Source organism: Pogoniulus pusillus, chromosome 12 (genome assembly GCF_015220805.1).
Source record: "Pogoniulus pusillus isolate bPogPus1 chromosome 12, bPogPus1.pri, whole genome shotgun sequence".
Taxonomy (NCBI): Eukaryota; Metazoa; Chordata; class Aves; order Piciformes; family Lybiidae; genus Pogoniulus; species Pogoniulus pusillus.
The window spans coordinates 20,204,220-20,225,590 of NC_087275.1; the positions used below are offsets into that span (position 1 = coordinate 20,204,220).

Genomic DNA, 21,371 nt, shown 5'->3' on the forward strand with positions numbered 1-21,371 from the left:
AATTCATTGTCTTCCTTGAACTCTTGTTAAAAGTACTTAGCATTCTTCTCTTTTTGAAATAGCCTGCCTAGAAAGATCCTTAGCATGAGGTCTTCTCATCATTTAGTAATATCCCGCTTCTCTCACACCCTCATAAGTCTCTGTTTTAAAAATCCCTTCTTTTTAAGCTTTTCTCTTTAGCGGGAGGGTGGTGTATTATGCATGTTGTGAATTTAGGGCATTGGTCAGGCAAGACAGATTAACACCAACTGTTTAAAACAGTGCTTTTATTTCACACTTGGGAAAGCTTCTGGTTTTACCTTCTACTATCCTGGTATTTAGTGAAGCCTGCCTGTTGCTACACATCTCTGCTCACAGGGGACGGGACAAGTTCACAACTTACATTTCTAGTGACTAACCATCTCTTAACGCTTTTGAAATTGCCATCACCTTCAGAGCACCCTCTGTGTTTCAGGCTTATTGAATCCAAAACTGTAAAATGGTCTGCCCACTTGTGCCTTTAACCCATTAAAGCTGGCACATCTGAACAGAATACCATTTCCGTTGGTGTATGAAGCAGGAAAGTAAGGATTTATTGCAAGAACACCACTTTTTTTGTAATGATAGCTGCAGTGTAAACAAATACACGAAGGCTCACAATGTAATATTTTCAGGGCAATGTGTAATCCTGATGATGGCCACTGTAAAATTAACTATTCTTTCATTTCTGCACCAAAACAAACTCTTTAAAAAATGGTTTGGGGATTTGGAGGTTTGTTTTTTCCCCTTCTAGAGGCTGTCTATACCTTGACACTTCATTTGTTTTTCTATGAAATTCAATAACGTTTCCAAAGAAATGGGGGTTATTGTGAAGACTGCAAGAATCTATGCTGCCAGTGTATACACAAATAGCATATTGGATTGTTATGGTTGTTAGCTAGATGAAACTATTTTTTTATTCATAGGTAGGGTATTGTGATTCTTCAGCTTCTTTCTATTCATGCACCCAGCACTTTTCTGAACTATTGTGCATAAGAATGCTATTGACTTTGGCTGAGCTTTCAATAGTAAGCTTAAGGTTAACTTCAGCTTTCCCTATTCTTACTGTATGAGACTTTTTATCATAGATCTTGCAATTCTCTAGGCTGATGTTTTTACTGACTTTTAACTGTGGATATATCTTTACAGCCTTCTGGTTTGTGCATATTTTGCCTTCCATCATATGACTTACACCCACCTTTTCTTTCACATTGTCCTGAAATACCAACCCACTGGGACTGCCTATGTCCATTGCCATCCTGGCCCACAAGCAAGGTGATACCTTTTGTTCCTGCTCATCCCCCTCCCTAGGTTTGAAAGAAATCTAATGCACCACTCGGTGTGTAAAATGATTTACTGTGAGGTTTTTGTCTCTTTTAGAACTCCAGCATCACCTTCAAGTGACCTAAACCTGTCAGAGTGGCATCAGCCTGGCACCCTGATGAGAAACCTGGTGTTGGCAGAATGGATCTGAGGAGAAAGAGCTCTAGGACATACTGTGTCCTAGATGTCATCACACTACAAGTGCTTCAGGATTGCTGACAGAAGGGACCTTGCCAATCCAGCTTCCTCTGGTAAATCTCTACTCCTTGAGTGAGCTTGGGTAATTGTTTACATCCAGACTTGGCTGCAGACCATATGAGATTGCACAGGGCCTGTGCTGATACAGACCTATAGGTCTAATGACTGTGCTGACAGCAGCATTTCAAGAAAACAGACAACCAAGATCCTGTAGGATTGTGCAAAGCTGTATCAAAATATCCAGCATTTAATAGAAGGATTTTCCTCTCCCTCTCATTTTGCTCTTCTCTCTCTCTCACAGACAGCAGTTTGGGCTGCTGTGTACAAAAGATGACTAGGAAACCTAGGAGCAGATACACTGAACAGGATGACAGCTTTTAGATGCTTCTTTTGTGGATATATTAAACTTTTAACTCTTTCCCCCCACATAGGCAAAAATGGATCATTTAACAGAAGACAAAGAGCAAGCAGTGATTACTTTCAGTTGATAAGCTAGAAAACCTGTAAAGCTGTGACAGGACATAGCTAAACTGTTAAACACCACAAAGCTGTGCCATCTTTATGTTTCTCTTATGCTTCATTAATCCAGAGATTAAATTCAGTTGCACTTCACCCAGATAGATGCTGTTGATCAGCAAAGTTTCCTCAGCATCAGCAACAACAGCTTAATATAATATGTCTGGGCATGACCATGCGCAGTCTGCTGTGGGTGACCCTGCCTTAGCAGGGGGGTTGGACTAGATGATCCCCAGAGGTCACTTCCAACCCCTACCAGTCTGTGGTTCTGTGATTTTTGTGGATGAGCAGAAAACATGTACATTAAACAGCTGCAGGGACTGGAATAGCACGTTGTTAATTGGCTATTCAAGTGAGGAGGATGCAGTAAACATCTTGTAGGTACAGTAGATCAGAGGGCAAGCAGAGCCTTGGTCTGCTGTACTTTCAGTGTTAGCAAATGCCCATAAACTTTCTCTAAGGACTATGACTTCTGTGATGATAAAATATGATTAATACATAAACACAGTGGTATATACACTCACCTGCTCCATTTAGTGTCTGCAACAGTAATTTGTTTCCTGACTAGATCTCCTGTGCTGCTTATCAGCTTCATGAGCACTGAGAGTGAAGATTAGTATTTTTAATGTTTTTTCTCTAAGCTTTCAAATCACAGAATGAATGGGTACAGAGTAAGAACAAAAATCATACTTCAAAAGTGTTCTGCATCCCACATCTATGATTAATTACTAAAGAAAGAACAGTATTGCATTTCTTTTCCAGACACAAAACTGAGATAATTACTTTACTGAGGTAAATAAAACATTTTAAAGCTTCCTAGTCTTTTGGTAGGAAAGACTCCTGAGCTAGAGACCACTGGATCCCTGGATTTTGGCAGGCAAGCCAACCAATTACTGTGTTGTGTGGCTGTGTAGCAAATGTGGGTGCGTAGTTCAGTGTAGTTTAGGCAGTCATGAAAATGAAGTAACCTCTTACATTTTCTTGTGGGTAAAAAGCAGGTGAAATAGCAATTACCCAATAGGCACTGACCTCTAATGATGTTTTTTTTTTTTTCACAGTAAGGTGTTGAGACAGTGACAAAGCCCCTAGGGGCTTTACATGGATTCTGTGACTCATCAATGCTCATGCAATAACTGTGTTTAAAAAATAAGTTATTCTGAGTCCCAGTTAATTTTCCTTAACAAAAACAAACAAACCCCAAAACAAACAAAAAAAGTAGCAGTATTTTTCATTTGACTATCATGAGCTATAGCATTTTGGGTTTAAAGATGCATATTTTTTACTTTAAAGGCTGGAAATGCACTCTTCAGTCACTTAGTAGAAGAGATGTAATATTCCAATGTGCCGTCTTGCAGGGTAACATTTCCTGCAGAAATAATTGCATCTTTGGAAAAGTAACCCAGAGCTGTGTTGTCTCTAACTTTCTTTTGCCCAGTCATAACTCCTTTTTTGTCCTATGTTTTTAATTTTTAATTTGACCCATATTGCCACTGTAATTACTCACACACCTAGGTTTTATTGGATAATGCTTTTCATTTGCAAGCTCCGGTATGTTTGAAAATAACTAGCAGCAATTATTCCCTTAGGAGTAAGACACTACACTATTCCACTCAACAGACAGGAACAAGAAATGTCTCATCTCCAGAGACTGGTAATATTTATAGCTTTCATGGGTGTCCTGGGAGGAAGGCAAAAGCCCCAGTCTGGCTGCAGTCCTCTATGCACCATCCCGCAGGACTTTATTCATCTGTTTGGTAACTAAACATAATTTCAGTGCATTATTTGAGGCAGAGGTAATAAACAAATCACAGAGTCTCATGGGCAAATAGTTGTTTGAGACATTTTCAAAATCACTGGCCTCCTTGTTTGAATTTTGCCCAACTTGGACAGTGGCAGTTTCTTCAGCTCATTTTCCTAAACATGTTTGAGTGGCTACTTCAGTCTTCATATCATATCATATCATATCATAGAATCAACCAGGTTGGAAGAGACCTCCAAGATCATCCAGGCCAACCTATCCCGCAGCCCTATCCAGTCAACTAGACCATGGCACCAAGTGCCTCAGACAGACTTTTCTTGAACACCCCCAGGGATGGCGACTCCACCACCTCCCTGGGCAGCCCATTCCAATGGCAAATCACTCTCTCTGTGACTTTAGAAGCTGTTCCTGATGTGAGATGTAATTTCTTGGTTCAGGGCTCACTGCTGTTGGTGAGACTCTGCATCAACAGAGGCCTGCAAACACCTACCCCTTACAGCATGTTGGAAACTAGAAGTTTTAAAAAGCAGAAAAGCGTATCTGTGGTGTGGGACTCCTTTACAAATTGTACATAAGTTTTGTAGCAATTATGTACAAATGTTATATACAAAAATGATAATAGGGAAAAAAAAAGGTGAGTTAAATTATGCTTGGTTCCTGCAGCTTTCTTTTGTATGCATATGAACTTTGTCAGTGAAATGTTTGCATTCACTGTATGAATGAGAGGATGGAGTAACTTTCAGTATTCTGTTATCTGACACAGACTAGAAAATGTACACTGCTGCACTGTTGAACTTTCACACTCGTTACATCTGGGAACCTGGGGAGTGGGAGAGAAATAGGGGTGCAAGCAATGCCTTTTTGGTTTTTTTGTGGGGCAACAAGAATCATGAACTGACCAAGCTACCCAAAGGGAAAGAAAGCATCCAAGTGAAGGTACACAATACATTGCTCACAGCTCCATCGGAGCCCACCACGAGATGAACCATGGGCTCAGCCCGGTGGGCTGGTGTCTGCGGTATGGCTTCTGTTACCCTAATGCTGTGGCAGTGGGTGGAAGAAAGAGAAAGGGATCCCAATGGGGCCCTGCCCTGTGGCTTCATTTAAAACACCATGCAGACCCTGGCCATGGTCAGAGAAAGGGTCTTGCACGCTGGTTTTCTAGGCTGGGTTCAGCAGAGTTAAAGTAACTGGTTTGTTGTGACGTTTAGGGGCAAACAGCTTTTCAAACAGGCTCCTGGGTGGCATGCAAGCCTTCCTCCTGATCCAGTCAGCCAGCTGCTTTATACCTGTGGAAAATAACTTTTAGCAGTATGTCTTATGTTTTAATTTTAGATGGCATCTACTGTCCTATCTCCTTGGCTCAAAAGAGACATAGTTTGGAGGATAAATCCTCTTCTCCCTAATTCTACCTGCCCTTTCTTCTTCCAGAGCACCTGCGCCCCTCATTAACACCAGTAATTTCTTTCCCTGCCTTCCCTACCATTGCTAAATAAGTAACATGAGGCCTTGATGCGACCAGGTCTCTCCTGACACCAGCAAGTTGCAAAGCGACCGGGCACGCAAAACAGGAGTCGCTCCTATCTGGCTGTGCCGTGACCGTGCCCAGCTCCACACCCCTGTGGTGCCCTGCGCCTCACCCCGGCAATAGCGCCTACAGGACCATCTCCCCGGCACCCAGCCTCTGACCTCCCCATTAGAGGAAAGCACCCAGGGCAGCGGTGTGCGGGGCTCGGCTGGCCTGCCCTACCGAGCTGTCAGCGGCGCCGGGGCGGCGCTGACATGCGGCCGCTCCCCTTCCCGCGCTGTCCCGGTGGCTGCAGGACAAGGCGAGTGAGAACAGCAAGCGGGAGGAGGAGGAGCAGGGGGAGAAGGGCGAGCAGCCCGCCCCCGTTCTGAATAATGTGGCCGAGCCGGCAAAGTGAGTAGCAGCCCCAGAGCGCCGGGGGCTCACCCCGCCAGTTGAGGAGAGGGGCGCAGGCGGTGCCGGTGTCGCGGTCCGGTGCCCCTAGCGGGGCGGGCGGCGCCTCGCTCTCGCCTTGTGCCTTCCTCAGGTGGCGCCCGGGTGATGCTAGCCGTACAGGCGGGCGAATCGAGCGCACTCATAGCGGGATGGGGGCGAGAGGGCTGCTCCCGACAGTGCCCTCTAAGCGGGGGCGAGAGGGGGCAGCGACTCCGGACAGGTTTTAGAGGGGCCGGTGCTGGACCTCGCGGCTGGGCTCTAGCCAGAATCTAAAACCAGAATGACACCCAGCTTTTGTGGTTGCATTTATTTAAGCTCTCTTTTTAAACGTATGAATAATTATTTTAGCAAGAAAATTTTCGGTTCGGTTGTCGTGGTTTGTTTTGGTTTTTTTTCAGCTTAACAGCAGCTGTACAGGGAGTTCATGCCTGTGTGTGCAAGGCTTGTAACGGCAGTGAAGCTGAGAGCTCCCAGCAGACCTATAGCGGTCAAGGACAGTGCAAGCCCCCAGCACCTTCCGAATGTCAGGGGCAGTGCAAGCCCCCAGCACCTTCCGAATGCAAGAAAGACAAATGCAGGTTGCCTGACGGTGAAAATATTTTGTGAGGGTTTTGAGAAGTAAGTAGGGACTCTGCAGGAGAGTTGATGAATGTCTTTCTTAAACCTTCGGAGGTGTATTTGAGAAATGTTTTAAGAAGCTTGTATAGCTTTAAGAAGCTGGACATTCGGTGCTTTTCCTTCTACTTAGGTTAAAAGCTTCACTGTTGAGCCTATTTTGAAACAGAGTTGCTTTGTAGTTTTGAGGAAAAACAGGGCAAGATTATTGTACTAAGTCTACTAAGCCAACAGCAGAAAAAGCAAACCAAAAGCCCATGGTCTTACAGATCTTCCTAATGCACCCCACCCTCCAAAAAACTGTTGTTAGAAATCTTTAATTAAACAAGCATGCTGTAGTAGTCTTCACTTAATTGTGCCTGAATTTCAGTTTTGAATCTTGTTGCTTGGTCTCCTTTACAAATTGTATATAGGTTTTGTAGCAATTATATACAAATGTTATGTATAAAAATGATAATAAGGGGGAAAAAAAAGGTGAGTTAAGTTAAATTATGCTTGGTTCCTGCAGCTTCCTTTTGTATCCATGTGAACTTTGTCAGTGTAATGTTTGCATTCACTGTATGAATGAGGTGATGGAGTAATTTTCAGTATTCTTTCAGTGCACAACTAGTGGTAGAGTTAGACATTTCTCTCAGACTGAGGTAATAACTGGGAAATTTTGTTTCTCTGACGATCTGTTGTGTTTTTCTCGATCCTTTGAAAATACAGCGTGTTTCCCACAGTATCTCCTTTACAGCCACACAAATGCAAGCACAATTTCCACACACAGCACTGGTTTATTGTCCTCTCTTTTCCTTTTCTTCCTTCCTGTTTCTCTTTGTTCTTTTGTTGTTTACTGTTGCAGGAATGGAGAAACGGGGACTTTCTACAGAAGGGTAAAAGTATGACTGAGATGGGAAAGATGATTGAGAGAGCCACTTGTTATTTCTGTTGCTATTATAAAGTCTGTGTTTGCTGCAGTGTTTTGTTAGGCTTTCTATTTTTAAAACTAAGTAGAATACAGGAAGGACTACCTGCACAAATACGGTACAGGGAGAAGCTAGAGAGGGGAAATCTTTGCTGGAAGAAAGATCTGGTCTTTCTGGTGCATTATTAACAGAAGCTGGCTCAATAAGTTTACTCTTAGTACAAAAAAAAAACCCTGTCAAACTTCCTTCTGACTTGAATAACCAGAAGTAGAGCCCTTGGAATGGGTGTTTTGGACTAGCATGTCCATTCTACAGTAAAAGATGCAGACCATTTGGGCAGAAATCACAGGAGGGTGATAGAACCCGCAAAAATAGAACCCGAGGAAAATAACTGAGCAATTTGGGGTTTATTCTGGAAAAGGGATAGGGCAGAGATCTTAACAGTTATCAAAGGCTATTCAAAGAATAAAAGTAGCATTGCCTTGAGTTTAAACTGTTACAGAGAAGAGTTAGGCTAGAGAATACACAATATTGCCTAGAAGGTTGGCAAAGTGGACGTCGGTTCTGCTGTACTTGTTTTTCAGGACTATGAAAATTTGTCCTTTTCACTGTTAGAGGTATTTATGTTCAAGGGCATGTTTCATTATAGATCAGGAAGTATGACATCGAAATGGCAGTGTTTCACAATTGCACTTTGATATTTCCTTGTTTAGCACCATAAAGCTAAGTAGGGCATTTCTTCTAGAACAGAAACACGTGTTCACATTTCTGATGAGGAAAAGGAGATATCCAATATCACATTTATTTCTATTTCTTCATAATCAGGAACTTGTGAACCCTACTGTTTTTATAGAGTGTAGATGCTACTAATCCAGTCAATAAAAACTGTGATGTAAGTGAGAAAAGATGAAACAGGTACTCTAGTCAGGTTTGACTACAGCCAGAGCTCATTGCATGAATGAGATGTTTTGGGCCTTCTTCACTTCTTTTTATCCAGCATGTCAAAAGGGTGAGTGGAGGGACTTGTTCCCTATAAGATCAGCATTTAAAACAGCCTGTCAACATGGTGGGTGGAAGGACTTCTTCCCTGTAAGATCAGCATTTAAAAACATGTCTGTAGTGTCTGCCTGTCACAGATAATCAGTGATAACTGCCTACTAACTGTGTAATCATGTGTAGTATCCGATACTTTCCAGAGTGAATGTTCTACTAGGATTAAGTTGAACTTTCTTTTGGGTATTGTGGATGTGATTTGAGGGGAGTCTTAGGGGGAATTTTCTGCTTGACGATCACATTCTATAAACAAAAAGGACTGTCAGAGATGGGGATGCAACAAATACTTTATTGCCACACCTCTGAAGACTGCTGTTAACACAGTGTATCAGAAATAAAATAACCCAATTTGTGTAGCAATGACAGAGAGAACGCAAGATTTTGTGTGTTGCTATGAAAACATCTTTTTATCTCTGTGGATTTTGTTCTTTTGTTTTCTTCTTCCTTGGCAGAGTTTGTGAAGTGGGCAGGGCTCCTATTGGCATCGTTTACTGGTTTGTACATGGGATACTTATTTGCTGATCTTGTACCCGAACAGACTATAGCAACATCTGTTGTTAATCTTCAAGAGATTGGAAAGAAACCAGTACTGAGGGGTGTGTAGTTGTATTTCTTTCTTTCTTTTTTCCCCCCTATTATACTCTAATCTAGTGTTGCCTATTTATGTGCTAAATGATAAATGGCTTATTATCTAGTAATTTAGTTGGTATGTGCTATTGTAAGAATGGAGTTGACTATGTGAAGTGTATTAGTGGAACTCTTAACTAGTTCTTAGACACTGTCATTGAAAAAAACAGATTTTCAGCCTATTTCTGATAGTATGAAAAAAAAAAAGAATAATTACAGAACAGAATTGTTTGTTTTCTGATGTAGAAACACAAAAGTGCAGCTGCAACCTGGTCCTGTCACATGTACTGTATAGTTATGGTAAATTGTTTAATCACTAACCAAAATCTGTGATTATATTCTTGTTGTTTCATCCCCCTAATCTGACTAGGTGACTTAGGGCATACATTTTTCTCAAATCTATTTTACCATTGTATTCATTGACTGTGTTATCATCATGAAGAAAAGTCTAACATTACAATGATAGACATTAACCTATTGGCATGCAATTTCATGCATCTAGTTCTTGTTTCCTGTTATGAAATAGCACAACATAACCATAGAACCATCGAATTGTTTTGGCTAGAAAAGACCCTTAAGATCCTTGAGTGCAACTATCAGCCTAAGACCACCATGACCATTAAACCATTTGTCAAAGTGTTATGCTCACACATTTATTGAGCACCTCCAGGGATTCTGACTCCACCACGTACCTGAGCAACCTATTTGAAAGCCTGACCACTCTCCATTCTAAACCTTCCAAGGCACAATTTCAGGCTGTTTTCTCTTATATCACCTGATACTATAGAGAAGTGATCTTTCAGGTAGTTGTAGAGAGCCACGACGTCTCTACATCTCAGCCTCCTCCAGACTAAACAACCCCAGTTGCTTCAGCAGTTCCTTGTAAGGCTTGTTCTCTAGTCTCTTTACCAGCTTTCTTGCACATCTCTGGATGTATTCCAATAATAATATCTCTAGATTCAAATCAGATAATACTATATGGGACATTTTCTCCTGTATAAGCCATCTCCTTCTCTTGATCCCAGCAGCTGTTTGTAGGTCAATGATAATTCAGCTCAGGTGAACTTGTGATATTGTCACCAGAATACTCAAGCTCTGGCAGGGTTGGCTTCTGTGTATATATGAGCTTAGCATGTTGATATCAAGTAATTCTTTCCGTGTAGAAATTGCTTATGCATCATCCAAGAAAACGTTTTCTCATCTTTGTTATTGTAGTCCCAGTGCCAAAAAGGCAGAAGTGTGATCACTGGTCTCCCTGTTCACCTGGGAACTACGCATATCGGATTCTTACTGGTGGCGGCAGAGAAAAGCTGGCTAAAATTTGTTTTGAGGATGAGCTGTGAGTACCAGTCTAACTTTAAGCAGCTGCTTTATAGTGTGAAGAAAGGTGTTGCATTTTGGTTCAATAGTAGCAAGTAAGCTCCTAACAAAGGGCTTTTTTTTTAAACCGTTTTATTTGAATACCTAATCTCAGATTATTTAATTTGTTCTTCTACATCAGATGCATACAGCTGTTAGTGTCAAGTACAATTTCTAGTCTTCATGGCACAAAATAGCCTATTTGTAATATGTTAAATGGTCAACACCTTCCAAAAGTCAGGTTCTTTCATGGCTTTTCAAACTGGACAGAGTAACTTCAAAACTTGCAGTGATAGTTTGTTTATTATGGCCTCTGCATAACACTGCTACGAACTCACATTTTATCTTATGTTTTTTTACTACTGTATCTTTCAGGCTGGATTGTTATTAAGTTTTTTTCCTGATCTAGCTCATTTTGAAAGACTCATTGTGCATCTTGAAGGACTGATACAATGTGCAAGCTTTTTAAGCTACAGCTCTTGTTTGCTGAAGTCTTGTTTTAAGTAACTGAAGAAAACATGGACATCAGAAAGTGACTTAGCATTGGCAAATGTAAATTTTGATAAGCATTCTACTGATGCTAGACAGATGTGTTCTACTGATTCTGTATTTATTTCAATTCCAGGCTCATAAGCAAAGAAAAGGGTAATGCTGGAAGAGGTATAAACATTGCTGTTGTGAATTGTAAGTCAAAGTGTTAAAGCGAGACATAATTTTGTACTGCACTGATTTACAAAGGCCCTTAGGGGGACTGAGTTTGTTTGTTTATTTGTTTTCAAGTAATGTTTACTAGCTAAATATAGAAAGAAAAGGAAGGAGGGAAGTTCCAAGCTTAATTCATGTTAAATGTAAGAAAACCAAATCTGTGTTAGAGGGGAATAGTCTCCTGGATAAACAAAAGAAATGTGTTCGTAATCAGTGTAAGAAAATAAAAATTGGGTACAGGGAAGTATATGTATATTTTATTAGATAAAAGAAGTGCTTCTTATGTGACATAGTGAAAATATGATCTCCAGCAGAAAGACTTGCTTTTCAGGTTCAGTGCTTGATAAAAGATATCTGCTGCTCTACTGATAAGAGGCAAGCAGTATAACTGAGGATTGCAGTTATGCCCCAAGGTACAACCAAGGTACAAATTCCTTTTCCAGACTTCGTCAGTGCACAGAAAGATAAGTTCAAAGCTTGGTCTATATTAAATTGTCATAATATGTCATTGTTTATAGTAGGAGCTATTGGAAAGGTGATGGTGCAGATCTGGAGGCACCATTTTAATTAGGATGAAGGAGAATAGTGATGAAGTGCAGTGTATTCATTAATGGGTCCTGAGAAAAATCAGTGCCTAAATGTTGTGGGGGAAGGGAGAGAAAGGGTGCTCAGGTGCATAGGCAGGTTGATTTGATCACAAAAGAGTTACATTCCATTTCTTTGCCTCAGTATTGCTAAGCAAGATCTTGACCTTGTCTAAATCTTCATGCTTTTTATTGAAGTCACTGAATTAGGTTAGCATAGACAAGAATTTGTTCCATTTTTTTTCCCAGTTAGCTACTGAATTTTTTTTCCAATAAGGAATCATAAAAACTTTACTGCTTACAGTAGATAAACAGTTAAAACATAGTTTTCAACATACAGTTGTAGAATAAGAAGACAAATGCTCATCCTGGATGCATGAGCAAGGCTATAGCAAATAGGAGTAGGGAACTAACATTATCTTTGTGTATTAGTGAGGAAAAAGAAGTGATAAATCAAATTTTACACACTTTAAAACGCAGCTTCTTCCTTTATCACACATAGTCATTTTAGCTACACTTTCATCTCCACCTGCAAGTAAATGCACCTGTGGCCTCAGACTACTTTGTTATGAGACACATTTTCTGTACATCTTCTATTCAGATCAGCTAAGCTAGTCAAGCTCAATAAATTTATCCTGTTGTATTCCATAGCAACTCTTTCTGTGAATGAAGTAATACAATATTTTGTAAGAAAGAAGACAGGACTATTCAGCCCAAAGTAACAACATGAAGGGAGAGAAAAGGAATTTTGGTGTTTTCTGCAGTCCTTGCTACAGCATTTTTTTGTCATCATTGCTCAGAAGAAGCCTCATTCTAGAGTGTTGTTTTACCTCTGACAGGTTTTTGCCACCTGTTCCCGTCATCAGTATGATAAACATGCCATTTAGAATACTATGTTCAGAAGACTTCGGCTTCATGGGTTTTACTGTGCATGGAGCAAAGATGAGCCAGAAATTAATCAGGAACTGATGAATCTTTCACTAGAAAAGAGCTGATGCACTCTAAATGGAAAGGATTCACTCATGCAGCAGGGATATGGGTCTTGGATAATGAAAATCAGTTAATGCAATTGCCATGGATTTAGACATCTGGAAAGTATTTTCAGTAGTGTATGTCTTGTTTAAGCAAAGATAGCTGTCTAAACAGCAGCAAAATTGATGAGGAATAGTGACCAAAGTGTTTTGGAAAGACTAATTGTTTGTGTGCCCAATTTCTGATAGAATAATGGTGAGTGTTCAGTTTCTGCCCACTGAGATTCCAGTGGTATGAAAGTTTGCACAGAATCATAGAATCATAGAATCAACCAGGATGGAAGAGACCTCCAAGATCATCCAGTCCAACCTAGCACCCAGCCCTAGCCAATCAACCAGACCATGGTACTAAGTGCCTCATCCAGTCTTTTCTTGAACACCTCTAGGGATGGCAACTCCACCATCTTCCTGGGCAGCCCATTCCAATGGCAAATCACTCTCTCTGTGTAGATTATTAAGCTCATTCAAATAGCCTTAGTCTTAACTGATTTCTCTGTTTATGGTTGTGACCTAGCATGACATATATAGATATAATATATAGATATAAAAACATGGAATCACAGAGAAAACTGAATTCCTACTTTAAAATAAAGGTAATAAAAATGTTTAGGTCACATTTGATAATTCAGAGACTGTGTGATAGAAAACATTCTCCCCAAATCTTAAACTTATGTTATTTCATATTCCTTCCAATAAAAAACCACCAAAACCACCAACAATAAAAACCTCAGAAAACAACCAATACACAAAATTTGAGGTGCCTAGCTTTAGCTGAAAGTACTGTATATGCTGATTTAATTTAACCATTTTGCTCATATTTACACAACTTTTGTTACAGATAAAACAGGAAAAGTTACATCAGCAAACTTTTTTGACATGTGGGAAGGAGGTAAGGAAAAGAGTGCAACAGACCTTTGATTGGTGTCTCAGCATTAAGAAAGGGTATTATTCTGCTCTTTCAAATTACTATGCTTGTATTATTGACAGGGATCAACTAGAAGCAAACAGTTATTGTCTTCATAAAACATGCTCTGGCCAGATCTGATGACAGATTTTAACAGAAAAACTGCATTTCTCCTCTTTATTGAGATAAAAGTTCTGTTGTTTGGTCTTGTTTTATTTCTTGCTGTAATTTTCTTGTTGCCTTTTTTTTTAACTGGGAGGTGGGATGGAGGGATATTGTCTGGGTTTTTTTCACCGTTTCTTCAGTCTGGTAGGAGTAGAACTTAAGCAGGTACCACATCCAGATACTTCACTCAGCAAAATTCCTGTTCCTGACATTATCACAGTATCATCAGGGTTGGAAGAGACCTCACAGATCATCAAGTCCAACCCTTTACCACAGAGCTCAAGGCTAGACCATGGCACCAAGTGCCACGTCCAATCTTGCCTTGAACTGCCCCAGGGACGGCGACTCCACCACCTCCCCGGGCAGCCCATTCCAGTGCCCAATGACTCTCTCAGTGAAGAACTTTCTCCTCACCTCCAGCCTAAATTTCCCCTGGCGCAGCCTGAGGCTGTGTCCTCTTGTTCTGGTGCTGGCCACCTGAGAGAAGAGAGCAACCTCCTCCTGGCCACAACCACCCCTCAGGTAGTTGTAGACAGCAATAAGGTCACCCCTGAGCCTCCTCTTCTCCAGGCTAAACAATCCCAGCTCCCTCAGCCTCTCCTCGTAGGGCTGTGCTCGAGGTCTCTCACCAGCCTCATCGCCCTTCTCTGGACACGCTCAAGCATCTCAATGTCCCTCCTAAACTAGGGGGCCCAGAACTGAACACAGTTTAGTTCAGTGTTTAGTTTAGTTCTGAAATTATCATAGGAAATACACCAGTCTGTCTCTTAATATCCCTCCATATAGCTACTTTAAGAAAAGAGTTTTTAACATACTTTTCAAACTTTGAACAATCTTGGTTTCCTTGCCTGTTATTAAGGAGAAACAAAATGCCATAAGGCACTGGAAGCCAGTTCTCTGTCCACATAAGAACGCTTGTGAGCTTACCCACAGGAATAGAAATCACATTAGGTCTAATCATGGGGCTAGAATTTTATGTACACTAGGTAGGCTGTAGTGTCTCCAGGGTGCCTGCTGCATTTTTTAATGTGGAAAAATAGTGTCTTCTGGAAGTTTAGCAATTGCAAAATCAATTAACAGTTTAGTGCTGCAAATAGGCTGCCATTTAATGAAAGGGGTGCACAGTGGAATGTGCAACTCAGCTCTGCAGTTGGCATGGTAGTAGAAAACCTACAGAATAACAATGATGTCCAGTGGGCTATTTCGTGCTTTGCTTGCATGTGTAATGCTGTGTGAGGTAAACATAAGAAACCCTATACATACTTGTTCTGTGTGTGCATGGGTTTGTAGAAGTGCAGAAGTATCTCTTTTTACTACTGAGAAGTGCAGATCAATCTGTGCTGTCGTAACCTTCAGAGAGAGCTAGCAGCTTTCTGCCCTTTTCAGGATGAAGCACTCATCCTGTAAACAGAAAAATTGCCCTATCAGACCTCATTTTGAGTAGACAAGACAAAAAAAGGTGGGAGGGAAAAAAAACAGTGCATTGACTGTGACATGTGTTTAATTAATAATCAGTTGTGTAATTAATTCAACAGACCACTCAGGAGAGATGATGGCTTTCATTAAAAATGCACCAGAAGGGTCCCTTCTTCTGATGGCAACTCATGATGATGGAAACACCCGGTAAGCGAGTTAGTCCTGATAGGCTGAGGAACAGAGACAATGAGTAGCTTGCAAATCACTGATGCACAATGGGCTAAAGGAATGGTAAATTTCACTCTGTAGTCAGGGTTGTTCTCCCATTTCCTTCCTACAGAGATTTTAGTTCCATGTCCATTTGATGCTAGCTCACATCAGTGCTTCCCAAGATGTGGGTGCATGGTGTTGTATCTGTTGAAAAGCACCAGTTGTCATTATAAAGGGCACTGCTGTTATCACTGGGTCTCAATCTTCTATTAAGAAAGTATCCATTCCTCCATTTATAATTTGTCTAGCTTGCATTCTTTGTTACATCTTAGCCTAATTATTTAAGTGCTTTTAAGGGTTTGTTTTTTTAAGTTGCATTCATGGTATGATAATTAGCAGGGAAAGACTTAGTTCATTTGGTAAACATCTTATGTCCATGTCCTTATTTAAGAAGGATTGAAACATCAGATAGCATTTGAGACACATTTTCCTTTCTGCTGTGCTGTTGCAAATAGGTTTTATTAACATCAGGAATGTAGAGAGAAAGAAGAAAAAGAGTTTTGCTCTGCAAATTTAATGGCATGCTACTAAGGCAGCTCTCTGGAATCTTTAAACGTCTCATTTTTGCTGCTGCTGACTTACTAATCTAAAAGCATGAATCAGTTGTGTTCTTTTTCAGGAATCTTATGTACTGAGTTTTTAACACTTTTGTTTTTTTAATACATTTTTTCAGGCTAAAGAATGATGCAAAAAAATTAGTGGAAGAGCTGGGAAGTAAAGAAATATGGAATATGAAGTTCAGGTCAAGCTGGGCTTTTATAGCTGCCAAAGGCTTCAAGCTGCCAGATGATATCCAGAAGGAAAAGGTCAGGTTCATTTTATTTTCACTTTATGTTTGTCTGTGTATCAGATACAACCTGGAGGTGCAGATTTTGTGCATTTGCTATGATAACCATAGTCTGTTCAGTAAGCCTCAGTTGCTCAAAGCTAGTTCTGTAATGCATCATCATGCTTTACTTTCGATTTGGGCCGTATACAGTACTGAATTCTACCACACTGGCACTGAATCATCTGTAGACAAATTTCAGAAGGCACCAGCAAGGTCCAACCTGACATACTGACTTGTATTTTCTTCTGGAGGACAAATTCCAAGGTCTTCCTAAAACTGAAAACTGGTTCTATATGAAAATTGACAATGCCAAATTTGCCAGCAAATACAGCAGTGGTTACATCACAGACCTTTTCTGAATAACTTGCCCTCAGGTGTCTTCAGGAGGCCTAAGGCAACCCTTTTTGTGTCAGACTTCTCTTTGCATCTGTGACCTTGTATTTGCTGCCTCTAAACCCAGTCATGCTCATCTGTATGACAGACAGAAAATGAGAAAAGCCCATACAGAAATCAGTTCCCTTGGTGATACCAACTCTCTCCAAAGGCATGTGAAGCTTTCATTGGTTTGGTTCCTCCCCCTCTCCCCCCGGAAAAACAATATTGTTGAAATCTTCTTCATGTTACGCAGCTGCTACAGGAAAAAGTTACTCAATTTAGCGTATGTTATGACAGCCATCTGGGACAGAAATAGAGCACTCTGCGTAAGGAACTGGTGGCATCTCCACCCATTCTGTTAAGCAAGATGTGCAGTGTGCTACTTAGCTTCCCAGTCCTTCCCTATTACCCTCTTCAGTTGTGTGAGGTTTGACAAGCCACTTGCAGTGACTGACTTGAGAGCAGACCCGAGGAAAGGGACTTGGGGGTACTGGTGGGTGAGAAGGTCAGTATGAGCCAGCAGTGTGCACTTGTGCCCCAGAAAGCCAACCAGATCCTGGGCTGCATAAGGAGAAGTGTGGCCAGCAGGTTGAGGGAGGTGATTCTCCCCCTTTACTCCACTCGGGTGGGACCCCACCTGGAGTACTGTGTCTAGTTCTGGAGCCACCAACACAAGAAGGATATGGACATGCTGGAGCATGTCCAGAGAAAGGCCACAAGGATGACCAGAGGGCTGGAGCACATCTCCTATGAAGACAGTCTGAGAGAGTTGGGGCTGTTCAGTCTGGAGAGGAGAAGGCTCTGAGGAGACCTTATTGTGGCCTTCCAGTATCTGAAGGGGGCCTACAGGAAAGCTGGTGAGGGACTTTTTAGTGTGTCGGGTAGTGATAGGACATGGGGGAATGGAGCAAAACTAGAAGTGGGTAGATTCAGATTGGATGTTAGGAAGAAGTTCTTCACTGTGAGGGTGGTGAGACTAGACCAGGTTGCCCAGGGAGGTGATGGAAACCCAATCCCTGGAAGTTTTCAAGGCCAGGCTGGATGGGGCTCTGATCGACCTGATCTAGTGTGAGGTGTCCCTGCCCATGGCAGGAGGGTTGGAACTAGATGATCATTGAGGTTTCCTGACAATTCTGTGATTCTATGAAATGGAGAATCAAATACTGATTTTTTTAAATGAATTTTTTTAAACAGATAAACCACTCTGACAGGAACAGGAACAGATACAGTGGCTGGCCAGCTGAAATCCAAATAGAAGGCTGTATCCCAAGAAGCCTCATCTGAACAAATGCATACCTCATCAGTAAAGATGAATGTGTGTTTTTATTTCTTTAGCAAATGTTCTTCAGAACCCAATTAGCATCTGGACACTAATTGTAAAATAAATAATTTCCACAGTTTTTAACCTTTCTTTCCTCTGTGAGGTTTTACTGTGTCCTGAAAACGAAGAGATACAGAGGATGGGAAGTGGAAATAAAATACCCTGGTGTGGAATTACAGTGTTCAGGAAGTCAGTCATAAAATACCAGGAGTTTTGAAAGTGAGCATACATTGTCATTAGTAACTTTAGGGAAGTTGGTTTTGTTTGTTCATTTATTTTTTGTTGTATGTGGGTTGGTTTTTTATTGTTCCCTGTAAGGACTGATTTGGAAATAGAACTTAGTCTAAATTCTAATACAAAAGCACCAGCAATAAAGCAAAATATTTTGATGACAGTTTATTAGTGATGTCACTTCAGGGAAAAATATAGACCTAGTAGTTACATTTGCTATCATTTTAATGATGCTGACAAATGGAATAGCAATGACTTGTAAAGATCAAGTTACTTTAATTATTTTACCAAATATTAGCTGTAGTCTTTTGTGGCTTCTTCTAATTATTTTTCATTCCAGTAAGTTCAACTTACTTCAAAAAATGTCATGATGACTTATTTGTGCAGTGTAGAATCACAGAATGATAGGGGTTGGAGGGGACCTCTGGACATCATCTAGTCCAACCCCTCACACACCCTCACACCCCCACCAAAGCATGGTCCCCTAGGGCAGGTGCATAGAGTGTTAGCCAGTCAGGTTTTGAGTGACTCCAGAGACAGAGACTCCACCACCTCTCTGGGCAGCCTGCTCCAGTGTTCTACCACTCTCCAAGTAAAGAAATTTTTGTTCATATTTAGGTGGAACTTTCTATGTTCAGATTTGTGCCTGTGACCTCTTGTCCTGTCACTGAGCACAATCAAACACATGGTTGTAAGGAAACTGTAGAAGCCATTTTGTCAAATTCCCTTTTTCTGAAGCACATTAAGTATGCAGAACCTTTCTTAATTGGTGTTTGTTGTTTGTTCCCCTGTGCTTCAGGAGCCTCCCATGGGGCTTAGTTGCTTCTTGTAGCATTTCACTGTTTTCACTTTAGTTATTCCCCAAACACTGAATTAACCTAAAAGGACCAAACTGAGAGAATAACTCACCATGCCAGTCTTTATTAAGTGTCTGAAGACTGTCTTCATTAGCTCTCTCATCCCTGGGCTTGAATTTACTTGGTATATTTTAATGTTTCATTGCATTTTTGTCAATGTTAAAACACTTGTTTAGCATCAACTTTCTTAATGTGCTGTGCTTTTAATGGGTTACAGCACTCTATGCAGCTACTTAGGAGTGGCCTGGACTCTAGACTTTGGGCAGAGAAAATCAGAAGTTGTGACATGACAGGGTGTTTGACAACAGTCAGATTAAGTCTGCTCTTGTTCTCAGTGTTGCCTGGTTGAAGCCCTCTCAATGGTGCTTAAAACCTATCACTCATAGTTGCTGCTGTGTTCCCAGCAGCTTTCTGGTATCAAGTCTCTACCAGTCCTTAGAGCAAACATCTCTGTATCCCAGGGATGCTGCCTAAGGAAGCAGCTAAATCACTTTGGCTTTCACAGTCACACAACAGTTGCTCCTTATGTCACCTTGTTACTGATGAGGTGGCTACAAACTGAGTACTTTAGGAGCTGTTTCAATATTTTTCCACATCTAAGTCGTTCTTCTTTTGTTCTTTTTCCTTGTTTATCTGACAGGTTATGTAGGTCAGGGCTCTTCTTTTAGTATTTCACACATCCAGCAGTAAATGTAAACTGCTGAACTTGGCCTCATTCTTGAAACCTAGGGAAGACCCAAGGTTTGATAGCAGTTGCAGGCTACGTTGCAGTTAAGAAAACTGCATCTGCTGCTGTCCTTACACACATGTTCTTGCAAGAGAGTGGAGTTGTCAGAGACATCTATCTTCCCTAAGTGCCTGTGGTGGAACACACTTGTTTTGAAGATACTCCAGTGCTTATTCCATGAGAGGTTTGAAGCAGTGGGTTCCACCTGCCTCTTGTGTGCTTTCTAGGGATGCTAAGGCATTGCAGGGAAATCAGACCTTTCGTGTGCTTTGAATTAAGTGATCTAACCAATTATACTTTAGCATTCTCATCCAGATCAATACCAAGATGTATGACTTGTGTATATGTGGATGTGGATGTGTGGGAGCTTCATGTCACAAATAATTTCCTCAGGCAGTGCCCCTGCTACTGGCGTAACATTTCTTTCTTCACATTGTAATTACCCTTTGTAATATGTCTGAATTAGAATAGCATAATTAACAGCACTGATGGTTTGCAGCCCTCAGAGTGCCAAGCTGTGAGACAACCCTCAGCTCTGTGCCATTGGGCAATCACTGCCTTCTACTCTAGGCCACAATTCTCTTACATAATTTTCATTCAAAGTTTACATCAGTTTCCATTTAGCAGTTACCATGAAATGTGCAAGTACTCCACGTTCTCCATTCTCTGCATGCATGTGCTCCCTACCTTGCATTCTTTATGTTTGCTCTGCTGTTCTTCACAGCCTGTGCAAGCATTCTGTGCTTTACAAGTTATCAGCTGCAGAAGGTGCACACCTGTAACGTGAATCAAAGGTCAAGCCACCCAAGAACCTTTCATGGCACAAGTCCCTGCAAAATGTTCATCAGCTCCATTGTGGGTTTGATTTTTCAGAGATGCCATGGAATCATCTAGACAAGAGTGTTAATAATCTGCAGTACTGAATAGCTACTGTGCTAGCTTGCAGCAGGCTAGAATGTTTTGGTGAGAAGAACTAGATCACAGGCTGTGAAAGGAAAACAATGGTGATGTCTACTTCACTCATAGGCTTGCTGAGATGTATAGGAACAAGAAATAAAAACACAGATAACCACTCTCACTTGGGTTGCTGCTGGGGAACTGGTTGAGCTGCATCTTAGTCTCTAACCTCACCCTCCATTTTGGACTAATCCACTTTGCTTCCTAACCCCCTGGCTGAACCTCTATTCTTCCTTGGGACTGGGGTAAGGTTGAGAGGGGTAGAGGGAAGGTGAAGGGGTGGTAGAGCCCCTCCTGGGCACTCAGGTTTCTCTGGGGGAGAGTTGTATTTCTGTATTGCTTTTTTACCTTGTAGATTTCTGTATATAACTGTATATACTGTAAATATCTGCTTGTATGTTGTGCTAAGCTGTAAATATAAGCTTCATTCATATTTCCAGAGCCAGCTGAGTCTAGTCTGGGTGATTTCTAAAGTGTGGGTGGGTGGAGAACACCCAAACTATCACAGCTACCATCAGATTTGTTTTCCTTTTTTCATGCCAGTGTTTAGATATGGTAGGCAGAGGAGCCTGAAGTACTTTGATTTCAAGAACTTGTGGATATATGGTCAGCTTGAGCCAAAAGATGCTAATTTAGTTTTTCTGTAGTTTTTCAGATTAA

General features: G+C 41.1%; 1 protein-coding gene across 3 annotated transcripts; it reads left to right on the forward strand.

Annotated features, from left to right (window-relative positions):
- The first annotated feature begins 1,114 nt into the window (after positions 1-1,114).
- FAM3B (FAM3 metabolism regulating signaling molecule B) lies at positions 1,115-18,028 on the forward strand. 3 transcript variants are annotated; one of them, XM_064152163.1, is made up of 9 exons: positions 1,115-1,293; positions 1,399-1,592; positions 8,806-8,949; positions 10,196-10,319; positions 10,965-11,023; positions 13,498-13,548; positions 15,264-15,351; positions 16,088-16,220; positions 17,813-18,028. In XM_064152163.1, exons 2-9 carry the CDS (start codon positions 1,526-1,528, stop codon positions 17,900-17,902), a joined length of 756 nt encoding a protein of 251 aa, XP_064008233.1. In that variant the 5' UTR covers positions 1,115-1,293; positions 1,399-1,525; the 3' UTR covers positions 17,903-18,028. The 3 variants fall into 3 exon arrangements, with proteins under 3 accessions (XP_064008233.1, XP_064008234.1, XP_064008235.1); XM_064152164.1 differs by lacking the exons at positions 1,115-1,293; positions 1,399-1,592 and adding an exon at positions 5,580-5,735; XM_064152165.1 differs by lacking the exons at positions 1,115-1,293; positions 1,399-1,592; positions 8,806-8,949 and adding an exon at positions 5,580-5,735.
- The last annotated feature ends 3,343 nt before the right edge of the window (positions 18,029-21,371 follow it).